This window comes from Camellia sinensis, chromosome 10, assembly GCF_055761805.1.
Source record: "Camellia sinensis isolate YWXY chromosome 10, ASM5576180v1, whole genome shotgun sequence".
Classification (NCBI taxonomy): domain Eukaryota; kingdom Viridiplantae; phylum Streptophyta; class Magnoliopsida; order Ericales; family Theaceae; genus Camellia; species Camellia sinensis.
In genome coordinates, this window is record NC_138970.1 from 58,822,682 (window position 1) to 58,842,380 (window position 19,699).

A 19,699-nucleotide genomic window follows, 5' to 3' on the forward strand; every position below is an offset into this window, starting at 1 on the left:
TCATATTTGTTCTTCATTTTTTGTGCTTTCATTCTTCGTGTTCTTGTTTAGGGTTGTTGGAATCACAACAGTCCCCCTCCCCTTTAGACCAATAATGACACACCCTAGAAAAACTAGAACTGTAGGAATGAATGGGGCCTTCGAGCCCCTATTTCACCTTAGCTCGAATGGATGGGCCTTGAATTTAGGATGAACTGGATGAACACTGACAGAACCGAGCTATATATTAATTTAGATCCGCAAATCGGACTTAACCGAGCAAAAACTTGTTCGAGTTCTCTTCTTGGGCCTTGAGAATCAAAACCAAACTAGGAAGGCCAAATCGGCCAAGTAGTCGAGCCGAGATAGGGATCGAACCGTCCAAACGCCAAAAATCCTTTTACCGGATTAGGAGCTCCATGTTGAAGCCGTGCAATTTACGCTGTGCTAACCCTTCGAATTATTTTTCAATCAATGCAGAACAAACTAGGACCGACCAGGCCCATTCAGCCACTGGTGAAGCTCAACGCCCGAGCAAACACACAAAAAATTTTCACCGAGATACTGATTAAATCACCAAATAAAACCGAGATAGATGGAGAAGTACCGGTTCATGGTGAGCTCGTCCGGCGCGCTAACCGAGTTTCGTAGGGAGTACAACATTCCAAACGACATCATTTTAGAGCTGGCTAAGAAGGGAGATACCCCATGGGACGACCTAGACCGGTGCCCCATCACAGTCGTATCCATAGTGGAGGGAGGGCTTCGCTTCCCGGTCCAACCCTTGATCTGCGAGTTTTTGAGACAGACAAGGCTTTGTCCGACCTAAGTCTCCAACAACACATACAAAATAATAAACGGAGTCGCCGAGCTGAATAAGAGGCTCGATCTGAATCTCGGACTTGCTGAAATATTCCATCAGTACAGCCTTAGTAAAAATAAGGATAGGTTTTGCTGGTACCTGAAGGTCAAGAAGGGCCGAGCAAAACTCATAGAGAGTAACCCAGACAAGGAGACCAATGACGATGATTTCTTATGGGTGTCCGGTCATTACGAGGACACCGAGGCGTCCATACCGGGCTGGTATGTTAGAAAAGATTTTGACAGTGCTAGTGAGTAGCTCGGCTAACCGAACTATCTTCTTTCTGCATTAGTTTCTCTCTATGCCGGTCTAACACTCTCTTTTTTGCAAATTACAAGCACTTAGCAGAAGACTACAACCGGGCTAACCAAGGGGCTATTAGAGTCTTACTGTGTCATCCAGAAGAAGAAAGAGAATCACCGAAGCTGCTCGGCTTTGAACCGACCTACAACTACAAGGCGCCGCACAGAAGCCAGGTCACCGACTTTCTTCGTGCTTCTTCCCCAGAACCTGACCCAAATCTTCCGCCGATCAAACTTGTCCCTACCACCGCCGAGCAAGAAATGGCAAAAATCTGGGCTATCAAATCGATGATCACCGGTCAACCGAGCGACTCCCAGCCACCAGGAGCTTCTGGGGGGACTTCCTCCACTCCAGCCGGTCAAAAGGAAGGGGCTATGCTGGCTCTTGCCAGCGAACAACCAGCTGGCCGGTCGAAGAAGTGCCCGAGGAAAGATCTGGCCGGACAACAACTGGTGGATGAAGACTCCACCGAGCAAGCTTCGACCGATCTCAGGGACCAGACCAAACAACAAATCAGCGGGCCATCCAAGAGCCCAAGTGCCCCCCCGGTCTAGTCGCCAGAATTCAAGCACAAAGGTCGTGCTGTTTCTGCTACAGACTCTGTCTACGCGGACAAGGACTACTCGTTCGGTTTTAACATGACCAACGGGTTGATCCTGCCCGCCGACATGAAAAAATATGACAAGTTGTCCGACCGGAAGGTCCTCCGCTTGGCGGCAAAATCCATAGTGCTGGTAAGCTGTCAGTCTCTCTTTTTTTTTTTTTCAAATTATCGCCCGATTTTTGCTCGGTTTCCTTAATGCTAACAATCTTGCACTTGTTTACAGGCCGCGCAAAAGAACTATCTCGCCCGTGATCGCATGATCGCCGTGCGGCAGAGTTTGCGCGACACCATTGTTGAGAACAAGGCGCAAAAGGCCGAGATAACAAAGCTCAAGGCCACGCAGGAGGCAGTTGAGGCCGAGCGAGATACGCTAAGCCTAAAGTTGGACCGGGCTTAAGCAGACAAACAAGGGCCGTGAAGACAACGAAGGCTCGGTACCTCGCCGAGCTGCGCAAACTGCGCGATGCCCACAAGGAAGAGAAAGACAAGGCGGTTGATGACGCCGAGGACCGGGGATACGCGCAGGGCGAGAAGACCTATGAGCGGCAAGTTCAGGCTACCAAGGACATCTTTTTTCAGTGCGGTTGGAAAGCTGCCGTGGAAAAAGTTGGCCTTGGTCAAGACGCTGATCTGTTCCTGAATCCCCCTGCAGCCTATATCCCGGTCTACATGCAGACGTATGCTAATGCCGCCCAAAACTGGCTCATTGAAGAGGCAAAGAAAGCGGCCGAGGAAGAAGCCGCCGCCATGCAACAAACCGAGCAAACTTCTCCCGAAGCATCTCAAGATGTCGAAGGTCAAGTGGCTGATCGGGAGGTTGTCGTGGTGGAATGCGCTGACGACGAGGCCGTGGATGGGTTGCCCGAGCAAACGGATGAGCTCGCCGAGCAGACGGTTGACCTCGAACTAGATTGATGTGTATTTTCTTTGCTTTGCTTTTGTTTCTTTTCTTTCTTTTTTTAATGTAACTGGGCTAGGCCCCACATTTTGTAATGCAATTTCCTTGATCAATGAAATTTGAACTTTTGCTCGTTTATCTTCTATTTCTGTGCGGTTGATACGTGCAAAATTTCTTCATTCAAACTTTAATGAATCACAATTGGTAGGTCGGCTTTGCCGCGCAAAACGCCGAGCAAAAATCAGAATTGCTTCGACTTAAATGTTCGCGAATCATTACTAGCAGCCCGGCTCTTTGAGTTTTCGGAGGAACCCAGCCATTTGCGTTTGGCTGAGCAAAATCAGCTCAGCCTTAAATTGGGCAGAGCGCGAACATTTAGAGTAAAGCGAGCATAAATCAGCTCAGTGTTTGTTGTTTTGAAAACGCCCGAACATTTCATTCTGGCCGAGCGAAGCCAGCTCAGCTTGTATATTGGTCAAAACACTAATATTTCACCATGATCGAGCAAAATTAGCTCGGCCCTTGAGTTGGATAAAACGCCAACGTTTCTTTTGGCCGAGCAAAATCAGCTCGGCTCTTATCAGTTGGACAAAACACCAACATATCGTTTGGCCGAGCAAAATCAGCTCGGCCTTTACCATGGGCAAAGCACCAATATTTCATTTAAGTTGGTCATGACGCCAACATCCCAATTGGGCAAGCAAAAATCAGCTCGGCCCTTATGTGAATTGGACAATACCCTTATCATTTCTCTGGACAATACACCAACTGTTTGTGCGGTCCGTTCCTGCACCGGCGAGAGAAAATCAGTCCAGTATCATTCAGGTCGGTCTCTTTGCCCCTGGCATCCACAGTGGCCCAGTATCATTGCGGTTTCATTGTACATAAAGATGTAATACAAAACAACAAGAGGGCCAATTTTCATTACAAAAAGCACGGGTATCTCTTACATTCAATGCCAAAAAGCTATAGGTCTAGAAAGCTAAGTAATAAAAACAATTACATTCTAGAAGTAAAAGATCTTAAGGTTGGCTGGATTCCATGGTCTGGGGACAGCTTTGCCATCTAAATCTTCCAGATGATACGCCCCTTTCCCAGCGAGGCCAGTCACTTTGTATGGTCCTTCCCAATTTGCACCGAGCTTTCCTTCGCCAGGGACCACCGTGTTGTCCAGTACCTTTCTTAAGACCCAGTCCTCGATCTTGAATAACCTGGGGTGCACCGCCTTGTTGTATTTCTTGGAGAGTTCTTGCTGATAAGCCGCTATATGGATCAGTGCCCGCTCCCTCCTTTCCTCGGCAAGGTCTAGCTCCAATGCGACAGCTTCGTTGTTTAGATCTGGCTGGAAACTCTCAGACTGGATGGTTGGCATGCCAATTTCCAGCGGGATGACGGCCTCCATGCCATAGGCCAAAGCGAACAGTGTTTCTCCGGTCGAACGCCTTGACATAGTACGGTACGCCCAGATTACATTAGGGAGTTCTTCAGCCCACTTCCCCTTGGTCTTCTCAAGTCGCTTCTTCAGCTCGTCCAGGATGGTCTTGTTTGAGGCCTCTGCTTGACCATTTGACTGAGGATAGGCCGGCGTTGAATTGTAGAACTCGATCTTCAACTCTTCGCAAAATCTGCGAAAGAGTTTCCCATCGAATTGAGTGTCATTATTTGAGATGAGGGCCTTGGGTATACCGAAATGAGTGATAACATTTTGCCTGACAAACTTTTTCACATCCTTTTCCTTTACGGTCGCCAATGGCTCGGCCTCAACCCACTTTGTGAAGTAGTCAGTGGCGGCGATGAAGAATTTGCGATTGCCTGGGGCTACTGGGAGTGGCCCCACTATATCCAATCTCCAGAGTGCAAACGGCCAAGGACTTGTAAGGGGGAACAATTCTCTGGCTGGTTGGTGAATCTGGTGAGTAAATTTCTGGCACTTTTCACACCGGCGAACGTATTTCTGCGCGTCTGCCTGCATGCACGGCCACCAATAACCTTGGAAAATTGCTCGGTAAGCCAAAGATCTGCCCCCAGTATGGCTGCCGCAGATGCCTTCATGGATCTCGTAGAGGAATGCTTCCACCTTGGCGGGGTGGACACACTTTAGATACGGCCCGGTGAAAGACTTCTTATACAAGGCTCCGGACGGGGAGAGCCAAAACCGCTCTGACTTGGCTCGGATCTTGTTGGCCGCCTTCTTCTCTTCTGGTAGAACTCTATCGTTCAGGAAGGCGATGATGGAGTCCATCCAGGAAGGACCCAAGTCGGTGCAGAGTACCTCGGTCACTTCTAGTTCCTCAATGCTAGGCCGAGGTAAAAATTCTATCGTCAAGGGGTTAGGAAAAACTGTCTGAGTAGAAGCAAGTCCGGTCAATTCATCAGCCGCGTTGTTTTCTTCGCGGTTGATTTGTTCCATCCTTATTGCGGCGAACTTCTTGATCTCTGCGTGTACCAGCGCCTGATACTTGGCCATTCTTTCGTCCCTTGCATCATACTCCTCTGAGACCTGATTGACCACCAGCTTGGAATCGGTGAATACCATAAGGGCTGACGCCTTCATTCTCAATGCGCTTCTTAGCCTGGCAATGAGGGCTTCATACTCCGCTTCGTTGTTGGATGCTGGGAAGCCGAGCGTAATTACCTGCCCGATAATCAGCCCATCCGGTGAAGTCAGTACGATGCCCAGCCCGGCGCCATGTCTGTTGGATGCCCCATCGACGAAGAGCTTCCACATCTCGCCAATAAACAGCTTCCAGCAATCAGAGGGGTTCTGGGAGCTTCTCAATTCCAAGTCTCTGATCGGTTCATTCTGGTCTCTTTCCTTGTCTTGGTTGAGTCCGTCTTCCAAGAAGTCACCCAGTTCCTCTAGTTCGGTCACTCTTCGCACTCCTCCCATTTGTGAGCCAACACTTGTCTCTATTGCCAGAACCATGGGCTGCGCTAAATCTGCTCCAGCCAAATCAGCCGGGCAAATTGGATGCGTTCCAGGGGCAAATTCCGCGACAAAGACTGCAAGAGCTTAAGCCTTGATTGCGGAGCGCAGGTGGAACTTGATATCGTACTGCCCCAATTCCATGGCCCATTTCAAAATTCTTCCGGTGAAGTCTGCCTTTTCAAAAAGCACCTTAAGTGGAAACTCGGTTAACAAAACTATTGTATGAGTATGAAAATAGTGCGCCAGCTTTCTTGATGCCATCATTAGGGCCAGCGCTAATTTTTCCAGTGGAAGATATCTCGTCTCGGCAGGGAGCAAAGTCTTGCTTACATAGAAGATGGGCAAGTGCTGGATGCCTTCAACGCGGACTAGGACGGTGCTCACAGCATGTTGAGAGACTGCCAAGTAGAGATACAACTCTTCGCCCGGCCGAGGTGTGACTAAGATAGGGGCTGAGGAAAAGTATATTTTTAAGTCTGCCAGTGCATGGTCACATTCGTCATCCCAGGAGAACTTGGCCTTCAAAGTTTTAAAGAAGGGCTTCCAACGATTCGAAGACCGGCTGATAAATCTTTTCAGCGCGGTTGCCATCTCGGCAAGATATTGCACGTCCTTCGTGGAGTTTGGGCGCTCCAGCTCTTGTATAGCCTTGATCTGTGATGGGTCAGCTTCAATCCCTCAGTTTGTGACCAGAAACCCCAGAAACTTCCTGGTGCCGACTCCGAAGGCGCACTTGGAGGCATTCAAACGAAGTTTGTGGTGCTTAAGTATGGCAAAAATTTATACTAGGTCGGCGAGGTGTTAAGACTTCTCCTTACTCTTTACCACCATATCGTCGATGTAGGCCTCCATTATTCGGCCCAAAAGGGGAGCGAACATCTTTGTCACCATCCTCTGAAAAATTGCCCCGGCGTTCTTCAGTCCGAACGGCATGACTTTATAACAATACAGGCCTTTAGGAGTAGTGAACGACGTGATCTCTCGGTCCGGTTCATACATGGCTATCTGGTGGTAGCCGCGATATGCATCCAGGAAGCTAAACCTCTAATGGTCAGCGGTCAAGTCCACCAACTGGTCAATTCGAGGGAGGGGGAAGCTATCATTTGGGCATACACGATTAAACGTCTTGTAGTCAACGCAGACTCGCCACTTGTCATTCTTTTTCGGGACCACCACCGTGTTGGATATCCATCAAGGGTATTGCACTTCTTCTATCGCTCTTGCGTCCAACAAATTTTTGACCTCCTCTGCCACTACCTCGGCATGGTGCAGAGCTGAGCAGCGGGTCCTCTGAATGACTGGCCGCACATTTGGGAAGACATTCAACTGGTGGCAAATAAAGTTGGGGTCGACGCCAGGCATGTCGTAAGGCGTCCACGCAAAAGCCTCTAAATTCTTAACCAAGAAGTTGACATAATCTATCCGCTCGGCGCTAGATAAAGATGATCCCAAGAGGAAGAACTTAGTTGGGTCGTTCTCGTCGATGCGCACTTCCACCAAATCCTCGACCGATTTTTCCTCGGCCTTTCTTCCTACGTCTTCAAGGACCTCCTTTCCCTCGGGTCCCACAATCATTTGGACAAACCCTTTGGCTGCTCGGCTGCCATTTACCGCAACAAAGCATTGTTTTGCCATCACTTGGTCTCCCCAAACCTCTTCGATCTCCTCGGTGGGTGCCGAAAAGCGAATAACTTGATGGAAGGTTGACGCAACTGCTCGCATGGTGTGTAACCAGCCTCTGCCCAAAATTAAGTTGTAAGTGGATGGAACCTTGAGCACCCAGAATTCCACTTGCTTTACGACTGAACCCGCTTTGACCGGCAAAATGATCTTTCCGATCGACCATTCTGGTTGAGAGTTGAAGCCAACCAAAGGGGACGTCGCAGGGGCCAAGTCCTTGTCCTCCAACTTCATTTGTTTGAACGCATCATAATACATAATTTCGACCGAACTCCCCTGGTCGATCAAGATTCTCTTGATGTCAAAGTCTTTGACGCGAAGAGTTACTACTAGGGCATCATTGTGGGGCATCTGGATCCTTTCCTAATCTTCGCTTGAGAAGGTAAGAATGTCTTTCTCCTCGGTCTTTCCCTTTTTCACAGCGGGCTGGATAGAGAGCACTTCCCTCATGTACTCGGCTTTCTTAATCATCCCTCTAAGCTCGCAGACCCTCGCTGGTTCAATGATGCCATGGATGACGTTGATTACACCTTGCGGCGCCGCGTCCAGGGCGGCTAGGCCGTTTGTTTGGGTTTGTCCCTGCGGGGCGGCTCTCATACCCCCATCTATGTAATTGGTCAAGATGCCCCGCCGCCACCAGCTCTTCCAGATGTTGTTTGAGCGGCAAGCAGTCCTCTGTTCGGTGCCCCTGTTCTTCATGGAAGGTGCAGCGATATTTTGAATTGAAGCCTCTCTGTGCACTTCCCAACTTGGCCGGCCAGCGGACAAAAGGCTCACCTCGGGTCTCGCTCAAAATGCGGTAGATAGGGATTTTAAAGACCGTGGTGATTCCAGTCCGCGCCTTCAGTTTTCTCTTGGCATCCTCCTCTGCATCACGCTGAGCGTCAGTTCGGTCGTTTCTGTGACCTTTGTTTCTGTCATCGCGGTTTGGGCCACGACGCTGATCTTTTGACCAGTCGCGTGGGCGATTATCCTCCTGCCTGACCGAGTGAACTTTCCCTGCCACCCTTCTGTCCGTTGCAACCGGATTAACCTTCTCGGTCGCGGATGCGGCATCATCTTCCACACGAATGTTCTCATTGATCCACTACATCAAGGACTCCATGGTTGTGGGTTGGTGCATTGTGAGCGAATCTCACAGCCTATGTCCGACTGGGAGACCCAGCTTGTATTGAGTGATTGCCAGATTGGTAGGGCAGTCGAGGATTTCGTTGTAAGTTTCCCAGTACTTCGCGTTGTATGCCTTTAATGATCCTCCTAACTCCATCTTGACGCCCAGAAGATGATCGACCTCCTTCGGCATTCGAGTGTTAGTTTTGAATCTGGTAACGAAGGCTTCCGCTAGTTACTGCCACCCCTTGATACTCCCCTCCGGGAGCCTTTCGAACCACTTCAAGCCCAGTTCTCCCAAGCTTGCAGGGAATATGAGGCACATCAAGGCGTCATTGCCCTGATGGCCAGCCATTACTTGCCGGTAATGACTTACGTGCATGTAAGGATCCGTCTTGCCGTCGTACAAGGTGAACTTAGGCTGGTGGAATCCGACAGGGAGTGGTGTACTCTCGATTTCCGGAGACAACGGCGTGGCTGTAAGTCTCGCCAGCTCTTTGTCCACTGGCGCATGGGCCATCGCTCTGGGCGCTAGCATCGCCACTTCTTCGCTACAATGAGTTGGGGCGCTCAACTTCTGCAACGCCGGCACTCTCTGAGCCTCTCAACGGCGCCCCCTCTCCTCTAATACATCCCTCAGGTCTCTGGAACGTGTGGAGAAAGAGTATCGCGACGTTGGCGACGGGCGTGAGGGGCGGTAGGTGCTGTCACGAGTGAGGGACCTGCCCTCTCTTTGGTCAGAATCTCCAACCCCATAGTTCCTGGTGATGGAGAGAGAGTGAGTCCTCTCCTGGCGGCGACTGCTAGAACAAGGGGACGGGGTGCACTCACTGAGGTTGTCCTCTCCAGCAACACTCTTTCCCTTAATCTGGCGCTTCAGCACCTCCATCTCCGCCACCATCTTGCGAATGAGGGCGTCTTGGTCTTTGAGTTTGTGCTCCAGGCGCTGCGCACGAGACTCCCCCCGACGTCGGCGGCCATCTGGACTCTTCGAGCGATCAGTACTCCTTCCGCGTTTGTCTCGCGCACCTCGCGAAGAAGTTTCTAGGCCCGCCATGGATGGAACATTCGGGGGGCCTTCTCTCCGTCGGACAGACTCTGGTGTGACACCATCAACGACGAACAGTGGAGTTTCGTTGTTGTTGGCCATGGAGATGGTCGAAGAAGCTTGAAAAACAAGGTTTGAGTATCAAAGAGCTTCCCACAGACGGCGCCAATTGTACGAGGGCGAAATATCCACTGCTTTCCGTACTCCTTGGACTTCAAGTTTCACGTGACGGCGTCTAACCTGGCAACACAGAGAACGGTGAGCTGCCCGGCGGTGGTGTGCTAGATGGACCCTCCGACGATCATGTCAGATCACTTGAGGAAGAAGAAGGCTGTTAGAGAGAGAGTGTGTTTCATATGGCGCAAATTGCTTACCTCTAACGTTCATCTTCCACCCCTATTTCTAGGCTGGCCATGCAGCCTCAAGATTGTGCGCGCACTACCTTTGTTGTCCTTCCCTAGACAGGTGGCAGTGCTCGCCTCTCACCACCTTACGCGTGTAAAGGCCTAGTCCTCCCACCAGTACACACAGAACTGCCAAACGGAATTGACGCGTGCTTGGAGCAGATTTCCTCTCCCTCACGCCATTGGCCCAGGTAGCACACTCAACCGGAGTACCGCGACCGACCTATTCCTTGTGGAGAATTGCCACCACAGATAACAAAACCGAGCTATGTATCGCCGACCTGTCCCTTGACAAGGGGCAAGAGTGTGATGCTCATGGCCGAGCTGCGTAGGACCGGTGAGTCCTGGTTAACCGGCCGCGAGGCATGCCGGCCTTTCCCCATTCTACCTTCATTCTTGGTTATATGAAGCTGGGCCATCTTGGCTGATCGGTTGGTGGCATGCCGACTCTCACCTCGCCTTGAGTCTATCCCGAGCTGCCTTAGCTCGGTCACCTCAAATCACTGCGCGTCCAGCCGAATGCCTTCCCAATCATAGCTCGGTCAGGCCTCAATCCATGCCTAGTTGACCAATCCCTTCGGATGTACACGACAGGTCGGGGGCCGCACCAACTGAGAACACAGCTCGATACCGTGAGATTTTGACCAACCTGCGTTACCGTAGCTCGGCCGTACAGTCCGGTCCAAATCTCCCATCTCACCAAACGATTACAAAATATGATACTTGTTAAGTATATATAGATTAGGTGTAGCTAAAAAATAAAAAAATTACTGAAAATATTTAAAAAATTAGTAAAAATAAAAAACATAAAAAATAAAAAAAATTAATTTTTTGTATGAGTTAAACTAAGGAAGATAATTGTTATTTCTATTGAAATGACTTAAACAAAATATTAATATTATTTTATTATTTTATATGTATAAAGGTTAAAGAATAAATATATTATTTTAATATAATAGAGAGGTAAGTGTATTTTTTCAAATATGAATAAAAAGATTTATATTAAAAAGAAATCTCAAGAATTGTCAGTATAATTTATCCTAACTTTTTTTCATTCATATATTATTGTGAGCAAATTTCTGTCGGTCCATATCAGACTTGATAGTATTGTTGAGCATCCGTGAATCACTATGGACCTGGTATTAATAATCTGAACCGATTAGCTGGAGAGCACAGGCAGAATAGATGGCTTTAGCAACCTGTAACAGAAAGAAAAAGCTCCGGCGGTGGTTCTTCCACCCGGGGGCACTCCGACGATCAAGTCAGTATATCTCTCAAAGATAATCAAGTGCTAAACTGAATACTCAAAACATAAATTACATACCTTAGACCCACGGGGTGCCTCTCTTTTATAATATACTCAATCCAAATCCCACTAGAAGTATGACTTCTTATGAACTCCAATTTACTGTTTTACTCTGGACTCTATAAGAGATAAAGATAAAACTCCCTAAGAGTTTTATCCTTATCTTGGTTAAGTCCCCTCTTTACCTTAGGACTCTTGTCCCTTATCTGCTTATCTCGGATTCCGATATCTTCGGGATAACCTCGGCAACTCCAAGATGATCATCTCGGCTTAACTATCAGGACACGTGGCACCTCGACTGATACGTCGACGTCACCATGTCACGTGTTGGTATTTAGAAAATACATCCCCACACTTCATATTTTTAAAAAAATCGCGTTGATGAAATTTTAATAACATGTCGATCGATCATATTTCTAAATGCCGTTGGCACATCAGCCTCTAATTGGAAAATCTAACTAGAAAGTAGCTTATCCTTATATTATTCTCATTGGTGGGAGGTTGCTTGTATGACTGACAGATGGAATAACTTGTTGGTAGTTAGTGGCGTTTATTCAGACTGTTAAATAATTAAGGAGATGCTAAAGTCATTTCCTGTATTTACCTTTCCCAAATCGGTTACATAGCGGGAGAGAGAATGGTCGGTTTCATTATTTCATCGAGTGTATGTGTAGAGAGAGGAGAGAGAGATTGTCGGTTTGAGTTGAGCTTTAAAGCTCCTCTCTGTGTCATCAATGGGGAACCACAACGGTTGTTTCTCGAGGAGACATCACAAGAACCGTCACGGCTCTAACTCCTCTCCTCGTCCTGGGAAATCGGAAGTTCCGCCCTATAAATCGGGAACCTCAGATCATGGGTTTCCTCCTCAGATCACGGACTCATCGTCGTCTATGTCGTCGTTGTCTTTGCCTTACGCTCGGGTCGATTCCTCCTTACGAGCTCTCGCCGGCCAAGCCGAGGGTTTCGGCCGCCTTGCTATCGGTGGCCTCCAAGGTCCCCTTTATCATGTCACCACTTTAGCAGGTCTCATCCCTCTCTCTCTCTGGGTTAATTACATAAGGGTAAATTACGCCACTCGTCCCTCTAGTTTGAATGAACTGTCACTTTAGTTACATAGTGTTAATTTGAACAATTTACAATCTACCCTTTTAATTTTGTTGCAACGTGCTATCATTTGTGGTTAATATTTTGAAAATTAGAAGATTGGAGTGAAATTTAAAAAGAACTATAGGTCCATCATTGTAATAAATACAGTGGTCCCTACAATTTGTTTTTAATTTCACTTTGTCTTTCTAGTTTTGTTTTTAATTTCACTTTGTATTTCTAGTTTTGTATTTCATATCAAATTCTAATGATAAGTGATGGTGGGATCAAATTGTAAGAAAATTGAAAGTATAAAGATCAAATTAATCAAATTGAAACTGTAGGGATTAAAGTGACACTTTACTTAAATTAGAATAGAATAGAGGGACCGATGGTGTAATTTACTCATTACATAAAGAGTGAATTACACTATTGTCCCTGTAATTTTAGTAAAGTTTCACTTTGCTGTTGTAGTTTTTAAACAATTTGAACCCTATAGTTTGTTGCAATGTGTTCCTCGTTACTTATTGTTAAAATTTTGAAGAAAAAAAAAAAGTTTGGTATTTTTTTTTTGGGTATATATATGGGAATTTCATAGGGTTGGATTTATCTCACATTCAAATTTAAATTTTAAAAAATTTGAGTGTCCTATTTTGAAAATAGATTTAAATCATTTATTTGTGGGGATACAAAAATTATGTGAATCTGATAAGCTTTTTTTCATTTTATCGTATTTGTTTTTAAATTAAAAAAAAAAAATAGTTGGTCTATTTTGAAAAACGTAGTTGTCCATTTATTTGTCGGCAAACATGATAGGATTACGACTATCAAATGGATTTATAAAGGGACACCCTATTCTCACTCCACTTTATTTCAAAAACACTTCATCTTATTCCTTATTATACATGCTTATATTAATACTCTTTCAAACAAAATACACTCCCCTGAAAAAAAACTAAAATTTCAAGGGTATTAATGTAATTATGTATAATAAGGACAAAAAATGAAATGTATTTGGAGCAAAAAATACTCCCTGAAAAAATTAAAATTCCAAGGATGTTAATGTAATTATGTATAATAAGGACAAAGAATAAAGTGTATTTGGAGCAAAATGGAGTGGGAATAGCGACTCTCTTTATAAATTGAAAATCTTACAAATTGAACGATTTAAATTATCGAAATGTGACTTGGGGTGGGCTTCACAGGCCTCCCAAGTTTTTGAACTTGACAAAAACTAAATCCAGTTACATAAATGTCTGCAAAAATTTCTATTATATTTGACTTTAGTTTTAAAATTTTTAAATTGTTTCACCATAGTTTCCAAAATATGTTAATACTTTAGTCCCTTCAAAATCAGGATGTTTTCATAATTTTACAAAAATAAATGTAACAAAATTAAAAGATTAGGGACAATAAAGGTAAGAAAGTGCATGCTTTATAATGAAACAAAATACATATTTTAGGAATCAAAATGTTACATATTGCTTGATTTTAGACTGGTATGTATCTGGCTATTTTGAATTTGTCGAGGCTTCTTGTAAATTTTCAAAAGGAGTTTGTTTAAGTTTTAAGAAGTCCAAAAAGATTGTATGTTCAGCATGCATAAAAGTGAGTGCAATATGTATAATATTTTTAAACTTGTTTAACATGACCCTATAAAAAATACTCCTTCTCAATCTTGATGGAAGGACTAAAGTGTAACCGATCACAAACTGTAGGGACCAAAAGTGAAACAATTAAAAGATTACAAACTAAAGTGTAATTAACATATACTTTGGGATAACTAGTATAATTAATCCCATATATAATATATACACAAATGTATGCATATGCTTGTAGAAATATATCCACATGGTAGGGTCAGGGTAGTTCTAGAATATTTGAAAGTGTAGTAGGATCATACTATTTGGGTTTTGTGTTATTTACTATTGCAATATGTTCTGTTTAGGAGCTAATTTTGTTTGTTTGTGGGCATTTTTATTGGTTGATTGTTGTTTTTGTGTTGTAAATACCGTGTAATGTGAACAAGTTTTGGAAATAGTTTAAATTGATAAGAAATTTTATAATTCAACTTGACAGAAGTCAACCAATTATATCTGATTGAGATGTTGTTGTGTAGTGTTAGACTGGTAGCACAAACGGATCATGTTCCAATTGTGAAGGATACTTTAGGCCTCGTTTGGGAACCCTCCGTTTTAGCCAAAAAGCTAAAAAGTTACTAAATTAGCCAAAAAGCCAACAATCCATACCAAAAAGTCAAAGATTCTCTTTTCTCTCTACTTTTTGCATCTTTTCGTAAAAAGCCAAAAAGTCATCCCAAACATATTAGTTTTTTTTAGCTCCTATTTTAGCCAAATAGCCAAAAAGTTACTAAATTAGCCTGTTCCCAAACGGGACCTTAGTTTGATGAAGGGAATTATGGTTTTGTTGGGACACTATTTGGCCACCGGCGTTGGTGTGCTCGTCCTTAAACTCAATATTTGCCTGAACACAAACTACATCACAGACTAGTAGGCCTGATGAGACCAAATTTGGTAGTTCTACCACTCTTTTCCTAATTGAAAGTTTCACCATAGATCATCCAAGTTCATTTACCACTCTCCACACCTTGTCCAAGCTTGGACTGTGAGTCACTTACACCCACTCCATCAAGAGCTCCGTTCCACTCAATCCAGCACTTAGATTTTGTCTTGCTCCATCAAGAGTTCCAATGCCGCCTGAATTTTCTTACTCGAGAGTCTTTGTCAAAGCCGACTACCACTGAGGCTTCTAGACATGAGAGTCAACCCTGGATTTTTGTTACTCCATTGAGAATCACCATTTCATCGAGAACCACCATACCGCATCCCTTTAGGCACCTGAGTTTGTGTCAAAGCCAAGTAACATTCAGTCTTGTAGTTCACACATGTACAACAATCTCAACAGTTGTCTGGCTAAATTTTGGGTTACGAACTTTGTGTGATGCAATGGACATTCTTGGATTGTGTGTGAGAATTTGTAGGACATAATCTTTTGCATCTGCGGCCTGAACTTTTGTATATTCTCAATAATTAAAAGTTTCATTTGAGAGATTGGGTTTTAGCTGAGAAAGTGTATGGCTGAAGGGTTTGGCAAAGGTGCACAGAACGATATTGGGATGTGCTGTGTCAAATCTTTGAAAACTCGGATATTGAGAGGTTGATTCAATGAATCTTTATGTAGGAATTGGTTGTATCCTGTCATTAGTGCGCTTGTCAAAGTGAATTTTGTAGTTTGTTATCTTCTTTGTCAACCGTAGTTCCCATTAACTTTTTTTTTATTTTATTTAACATCCTATTGATTTGTTGAGAACTTCAATTTATGGGAACCCTTCCCTTCTTTTTTCGTAATTTTTCTTTTATTGAAAAGGTTTTCTGCACTTTGTATTTGGTTGTGATGCAAGCATAGTGCACATTTTTGTGCTACTGCAGATGATGGGCCAGGATCACTCCGTGAAGGCTGTCGCAAGAAAGAACCTCTATGGATTGTCTTTGAAGTTTCAGGAACTATTGGTCTGTCATCTTATCTGAACGTGTCATCTTATAAGACCATTGATGGACGAGGACAAAGGATGAAACTCACAGGGAAGGGTTTGAGGTTGAAGGAATGTGAACATGTAATTATATGCAATCTAGAGTTTGAAGGTGGTAGAGGACCTGATGTTGATGGCATTCAGATAAAACCCAAGTCAAAGCACATATGGATAGACCGTTGCAGCCTCTCTGATTATGATGATGGACTGATAGATATCACCCGAGAGAGCACAGATATTACAATTTCTAGGTGAGCTGAATCTACCACACTAGGAAATCACTGTTGATTTTTACCCATGTCTTTAATCATTAAATCTTTGTATTCAGATGTCACTTTTCAAAGCATGACAAGACAATGCTCATTGGAGCAGACCCGTCTCACACTGGTGACAGATGTATTCGAGTGACCATTCACCATTGTCTTTTTGATGGTACCCGACAGCGGCATCCTCGTGTCAGGTTTGGGAAAGTACATTTATATAATAATTACACCAGAAACTGGGGCATTTATGCTGTATGTGCCAGTGTAGAATCACAGGTAAAGATGCTTTCAGCTGCTGCTTTCTTCATCATCTGCCTCCTCTTTCATCTTTTTTGTTGGTTTGAATTTTAAGGTGTTAAAAATATTATACATGGTTGGCCACTTCTTATGAACATGTTGTTTATTGGCTTCAGATATATTCACAATGCAATATATATGAAGCAGGACAGAAGAAGGTGGCTTTCAAATATCTAACAGAGAAGGTAATTTGTTTTATCTTGGCATTCTGAAACTTCATATGAAGACATTAGTGACTTCAAGAAATTGTTTCATTAATGGCACAAGTTTCTTTATGTTGCTTCAAGAAACAGTTCGAATGCATGCTTTGGATGGTAAAATTTCATCCCATGATAGGGAACTCCTCACTTTAGGTAGGGAATTTCACTTCTCTTGTTGTATTGGTCGATTCTAAATATTTGGTAAAAAAGAATCGACCAATACAACCTAGAGAAGTGAAGGACTTGAAAAGAGTTTGGAAAAATTGGTCAAACATACAAAATTGAAGGAAACCAATTAGAAAATAGAAACTCTGCTGCAAAATGTGGTAAGGTGAGCAATTTAGGCAAAGCTTTTATAATTAAAGAAAAAAATCAGTAGAAACTAAGGCATTGTGCAACCAAAATATTCCATGACATTTTATATTTCATTAAGGTGATGTGGATCAGTGTGATTGATGTATTTGAATATTTATACAGTATTTCTATAATTTTCGTTATATGCATATAGCATATACATCTTTTCATTGGTACTTTCTCTAGTTACTGTAAGGCACTTTGATGATTATTATCTACAAAACGGTGCGAAATATTTGAATCATGTCCTCCACTTCATGTTAATGCAACTTCATGAGTGCCACTTTATTTCTTATTATCTGTTGCTATCTTGATCGTGCTATTTTTAAGTTCTTTGCTGCTTATACCAACTATCCACCTTGAGTGCCTGTCTAGACTGCACTTATACTGTGATGTTCTTATTGTTTCATTGCATTCATTCAATTAGAAAAAAACAGTTCACCATTATTATCTATGGTTTTGCGGTACTGAATCTCATTCAAAAGGTATGCAAATTCTGTACGACAATGTGTAGTTTCTTACTGATTTTGAAATTTAATGTGGAATCAATCAAATTGATGGCAGCAATTATGCTGAAACAGTGAAACTTCTGTATAATTCTAGTTTCTTAAAATGTCATGATTTTTCCCGTCCAATCCATCAGTTGATGTGAAGAAGCCTTTTCTAAACTTAGATATGTATCTCTCATGAATATGAAATTGCCCTTGTGAAGATGCTGGCAATTGACATGAGATCTTCGACATTTTGTTACAAAACTGATGGAATTGTTGTTCTGTTTCATAGGCTACTGACAAAGAAGAAGCAAGTACTGGCTGCATAAAGTCCGAGGGGGACGTGTTTTTATATGGAACTCAAGGCAGTTTATTGACCACGGCAACTGCAGATAATATATTTCATCCTAGTGAATACTACCCCACATGGACTGTCGAAGCTCCAACGGATGCTCTGAAAAAAGTTCTCCAACAGTGTACAGGATGGCAGAGTGTCCCACGGCCAGCAGATTATACCAAGTAACACCAAGATTTGAAATATTTATACATGAATTTAGGGTTGTGCATTTTGTGATGTTCTTCCATAATTTTGGAATGGTTAGCTGTCAGATCTGATAACTAGTTATCAGATTTGTGTGGATTACTTTGAATATTAGTTATGGCCTAATTGTATTGTAAGACATGGATGAAGGATAATAATGATGAAGCTACCACTTGGAGTTATTGATCTGTAAGATTCTTAAGAATGATTGGTTACTTACCCCTTGTTGATTGTGTTAGGCTGAGAAAAAAATTGTAAAAATTGTAAATTGGTTCAATCAATAGCAAATCAGATTGGTTTGGTTTTCTCAATACACAGTTTGATTGATTTTGCTTCTTAAAATAGACGAATTTTATTTCGATTTTGGTTTTTAAAATAGATGAATTTTATTTCGTGGTTTGATTAGTAGTTTTGTTTTTTGGAACCAAATCAAATATATATAATTTATTAGTTACTGTAAATAGTTAATATGCACGTTTGGTAGTTTTTTTTTCTAATTTTTTTTTAATGTTTTTATGAGATGAAAAATGTTATGTGTTTGGAATATTTTTTTAGTTTAATAGATAAGTTTTAAGGAAAAAAGTGAATTGATTAATGTATATAATACTGACATTACCTTTTGGATTTTTTTTTTTTTTTGGTTCTTTCAATTAAAAAATCACAAATCAAATGGAACTCTTATTATATGTATATATATGGTAGAATTAATTATAAATTATGAGTTTGTTTGAGAATTAATTTTTTTTAATGATTTTTTATTTTTTATGAAATATATATAAAAAAATAGAGAAAATATATTTATATTATAATAGTTTTTTTTGACTTTTTAATTGTTTTAACCAATTACCAAACATCTCTTAAATCACAAGCATTCACATTTTCCTTTGGCAACTTAGTTGGAAGTCAGTTGAGATTAAAAAAGTACAAAAAGGCAAAATAGGCTAAATAAATTAATAAAACAAAATGTCACATTCAAATCATAATCATTTCATTTTTTTTCTTACAAAAAAAGTAAGTCAAAAAAATTATTCTCAAACGGTACTAATTTAACTAGGTTAAATAAGCCAAAAAGTTGGATTAAAAAAGTTATTTCCAAACGAATCCTTAGAGAATCTATTTCTTTTTATAAAAAAGTGCGCAAAAAAGAAAAATATGTGATATAACTTAATAAAAAGTGATGTGACTCAAATAAAATAAAAAAATAATAAATATATTATTTTAATTTATTCCCAAACAACCCCTACGACCAAATTTGTGATAAATTCACAAATTACATGGAATTAATATGCCAACTAGCCGATTGTGAAAAATGTTTGAAATACCTAATTTATCACCTTAAAAATCACCCTTAATGATATGTCTTACAATTGTCAAATTTTGATTTGTCAAACATTTCATCATTTGGAATCTAATCTCAATATCACATCATTAGGGGTGATTAATTAAAGAACGTAGCATTATTGGGTAATTTAGGCGTAATGTCACGACCCAAACCCGGCCCTATGGGTTTAGCACCGTAACCGGCCAGTAATCCGAGATTACCGAAGGCCTGCTTAACAGTAATACAGTAAAACAGAGTGCAGGGCCTGGCGGAAGCCAATACAGTAGGTAAATAGTGTCCATTGAGCTGTGACAGTCTGTATGCCAAAAACATTTTTCATGCATTCATACATACACAAACAGTACAGTCTATACAAAATTTACAGTCACACAGTACAGGGACCTAATCCCTTGATAACAGTACAGTTAGCAATAGACAGTCTATACAGTAATCCAAACAGTATGGAGACAGACGGG

The 19,699-nt window shown here is 42.5% G+C and overlaps 4 protein-coding genes across 4 annotated transcripts; 1 reads left to right on the forward strand and 3 right to left on the reverse strand.

Annotated features, from left to right (window-relative positions):
• Nucleotides 1-3,652: 3,652 nt before the first annotated feature.
• LOC145800414 (uncharacterized) lies at nucleotides 3,653-4,096 on the reverse strand. The gene has a single exon (XM_082890086.1). It carries the CDS (start codon nucleotides 4,094-4,096, stop codon nucleotides 3,653-3,655), a length of 444 nt encoding a protein of 147 aa, XP_082746212.1.
• Nucleotides 4,097-4,254: 158 nt separating this feature from the next.
• On the reverse strand, nucleotides 4,255-5,572 carry LOC145800415 (uncharacterized). Its single transcript, XM_082890087.1, has 2 exons — nucleotides 4,693-5,572; nucleotides 4,255-4,271 (listed from the first exon to the last, which is right to left on the reverse strand). Exons 1-2 carry the CDS (start codon nucleotides 5,570-5,572, stop codon nucleotides 4,255-4,257), a joined length of 897 nt encoding a protein of 298 aa, XP_082746213.1.
• A 1,194-nt stretch (nucleotides 5,573-6,766) lies between these two features.
• Nucleotides 6,767-7,489, reverse strand: LOC145800416 (uncharacterized). Its single transcript, XM_082890088.1, has one exon. It carries the CDS (start codon nucleotides 7,487-7,489, stop codon nucleotides 6,767-6,769), a length of 723 nt encoding a protein of 240 aa, XP_082746214.1.
• Nucleotides 7,490-11,545: 4,056 nt separating this feature from the next.
• LOC114260021 (putative pectate lyase 4) lies at nucleotides 11,546-18,090 on the forward strand. Its single transcript, XM_028200071.2, has 5 exons — nucleotides 11,546-12,146; nucleotides 15,656-16,007; nucleotides 16,085-16,295; nucleotides 16,433-16,501; nucleotides 17,654-18,090. Exons 1-5 carry the CDS (start codon nucleotides 11,858-11,860, stop codon nucleotides 17,882-17,884), a joined length of 1,152 nt encoding a protein of 383 aa, XP_028055872.2. The 5' UTR covers nucleotides 11,546-11,857; the 3' UTR covers nucleotides 17,885-18,090.
• Nucleotides 18,091-19,699: the final 1,609 nt, after the last annotated feature.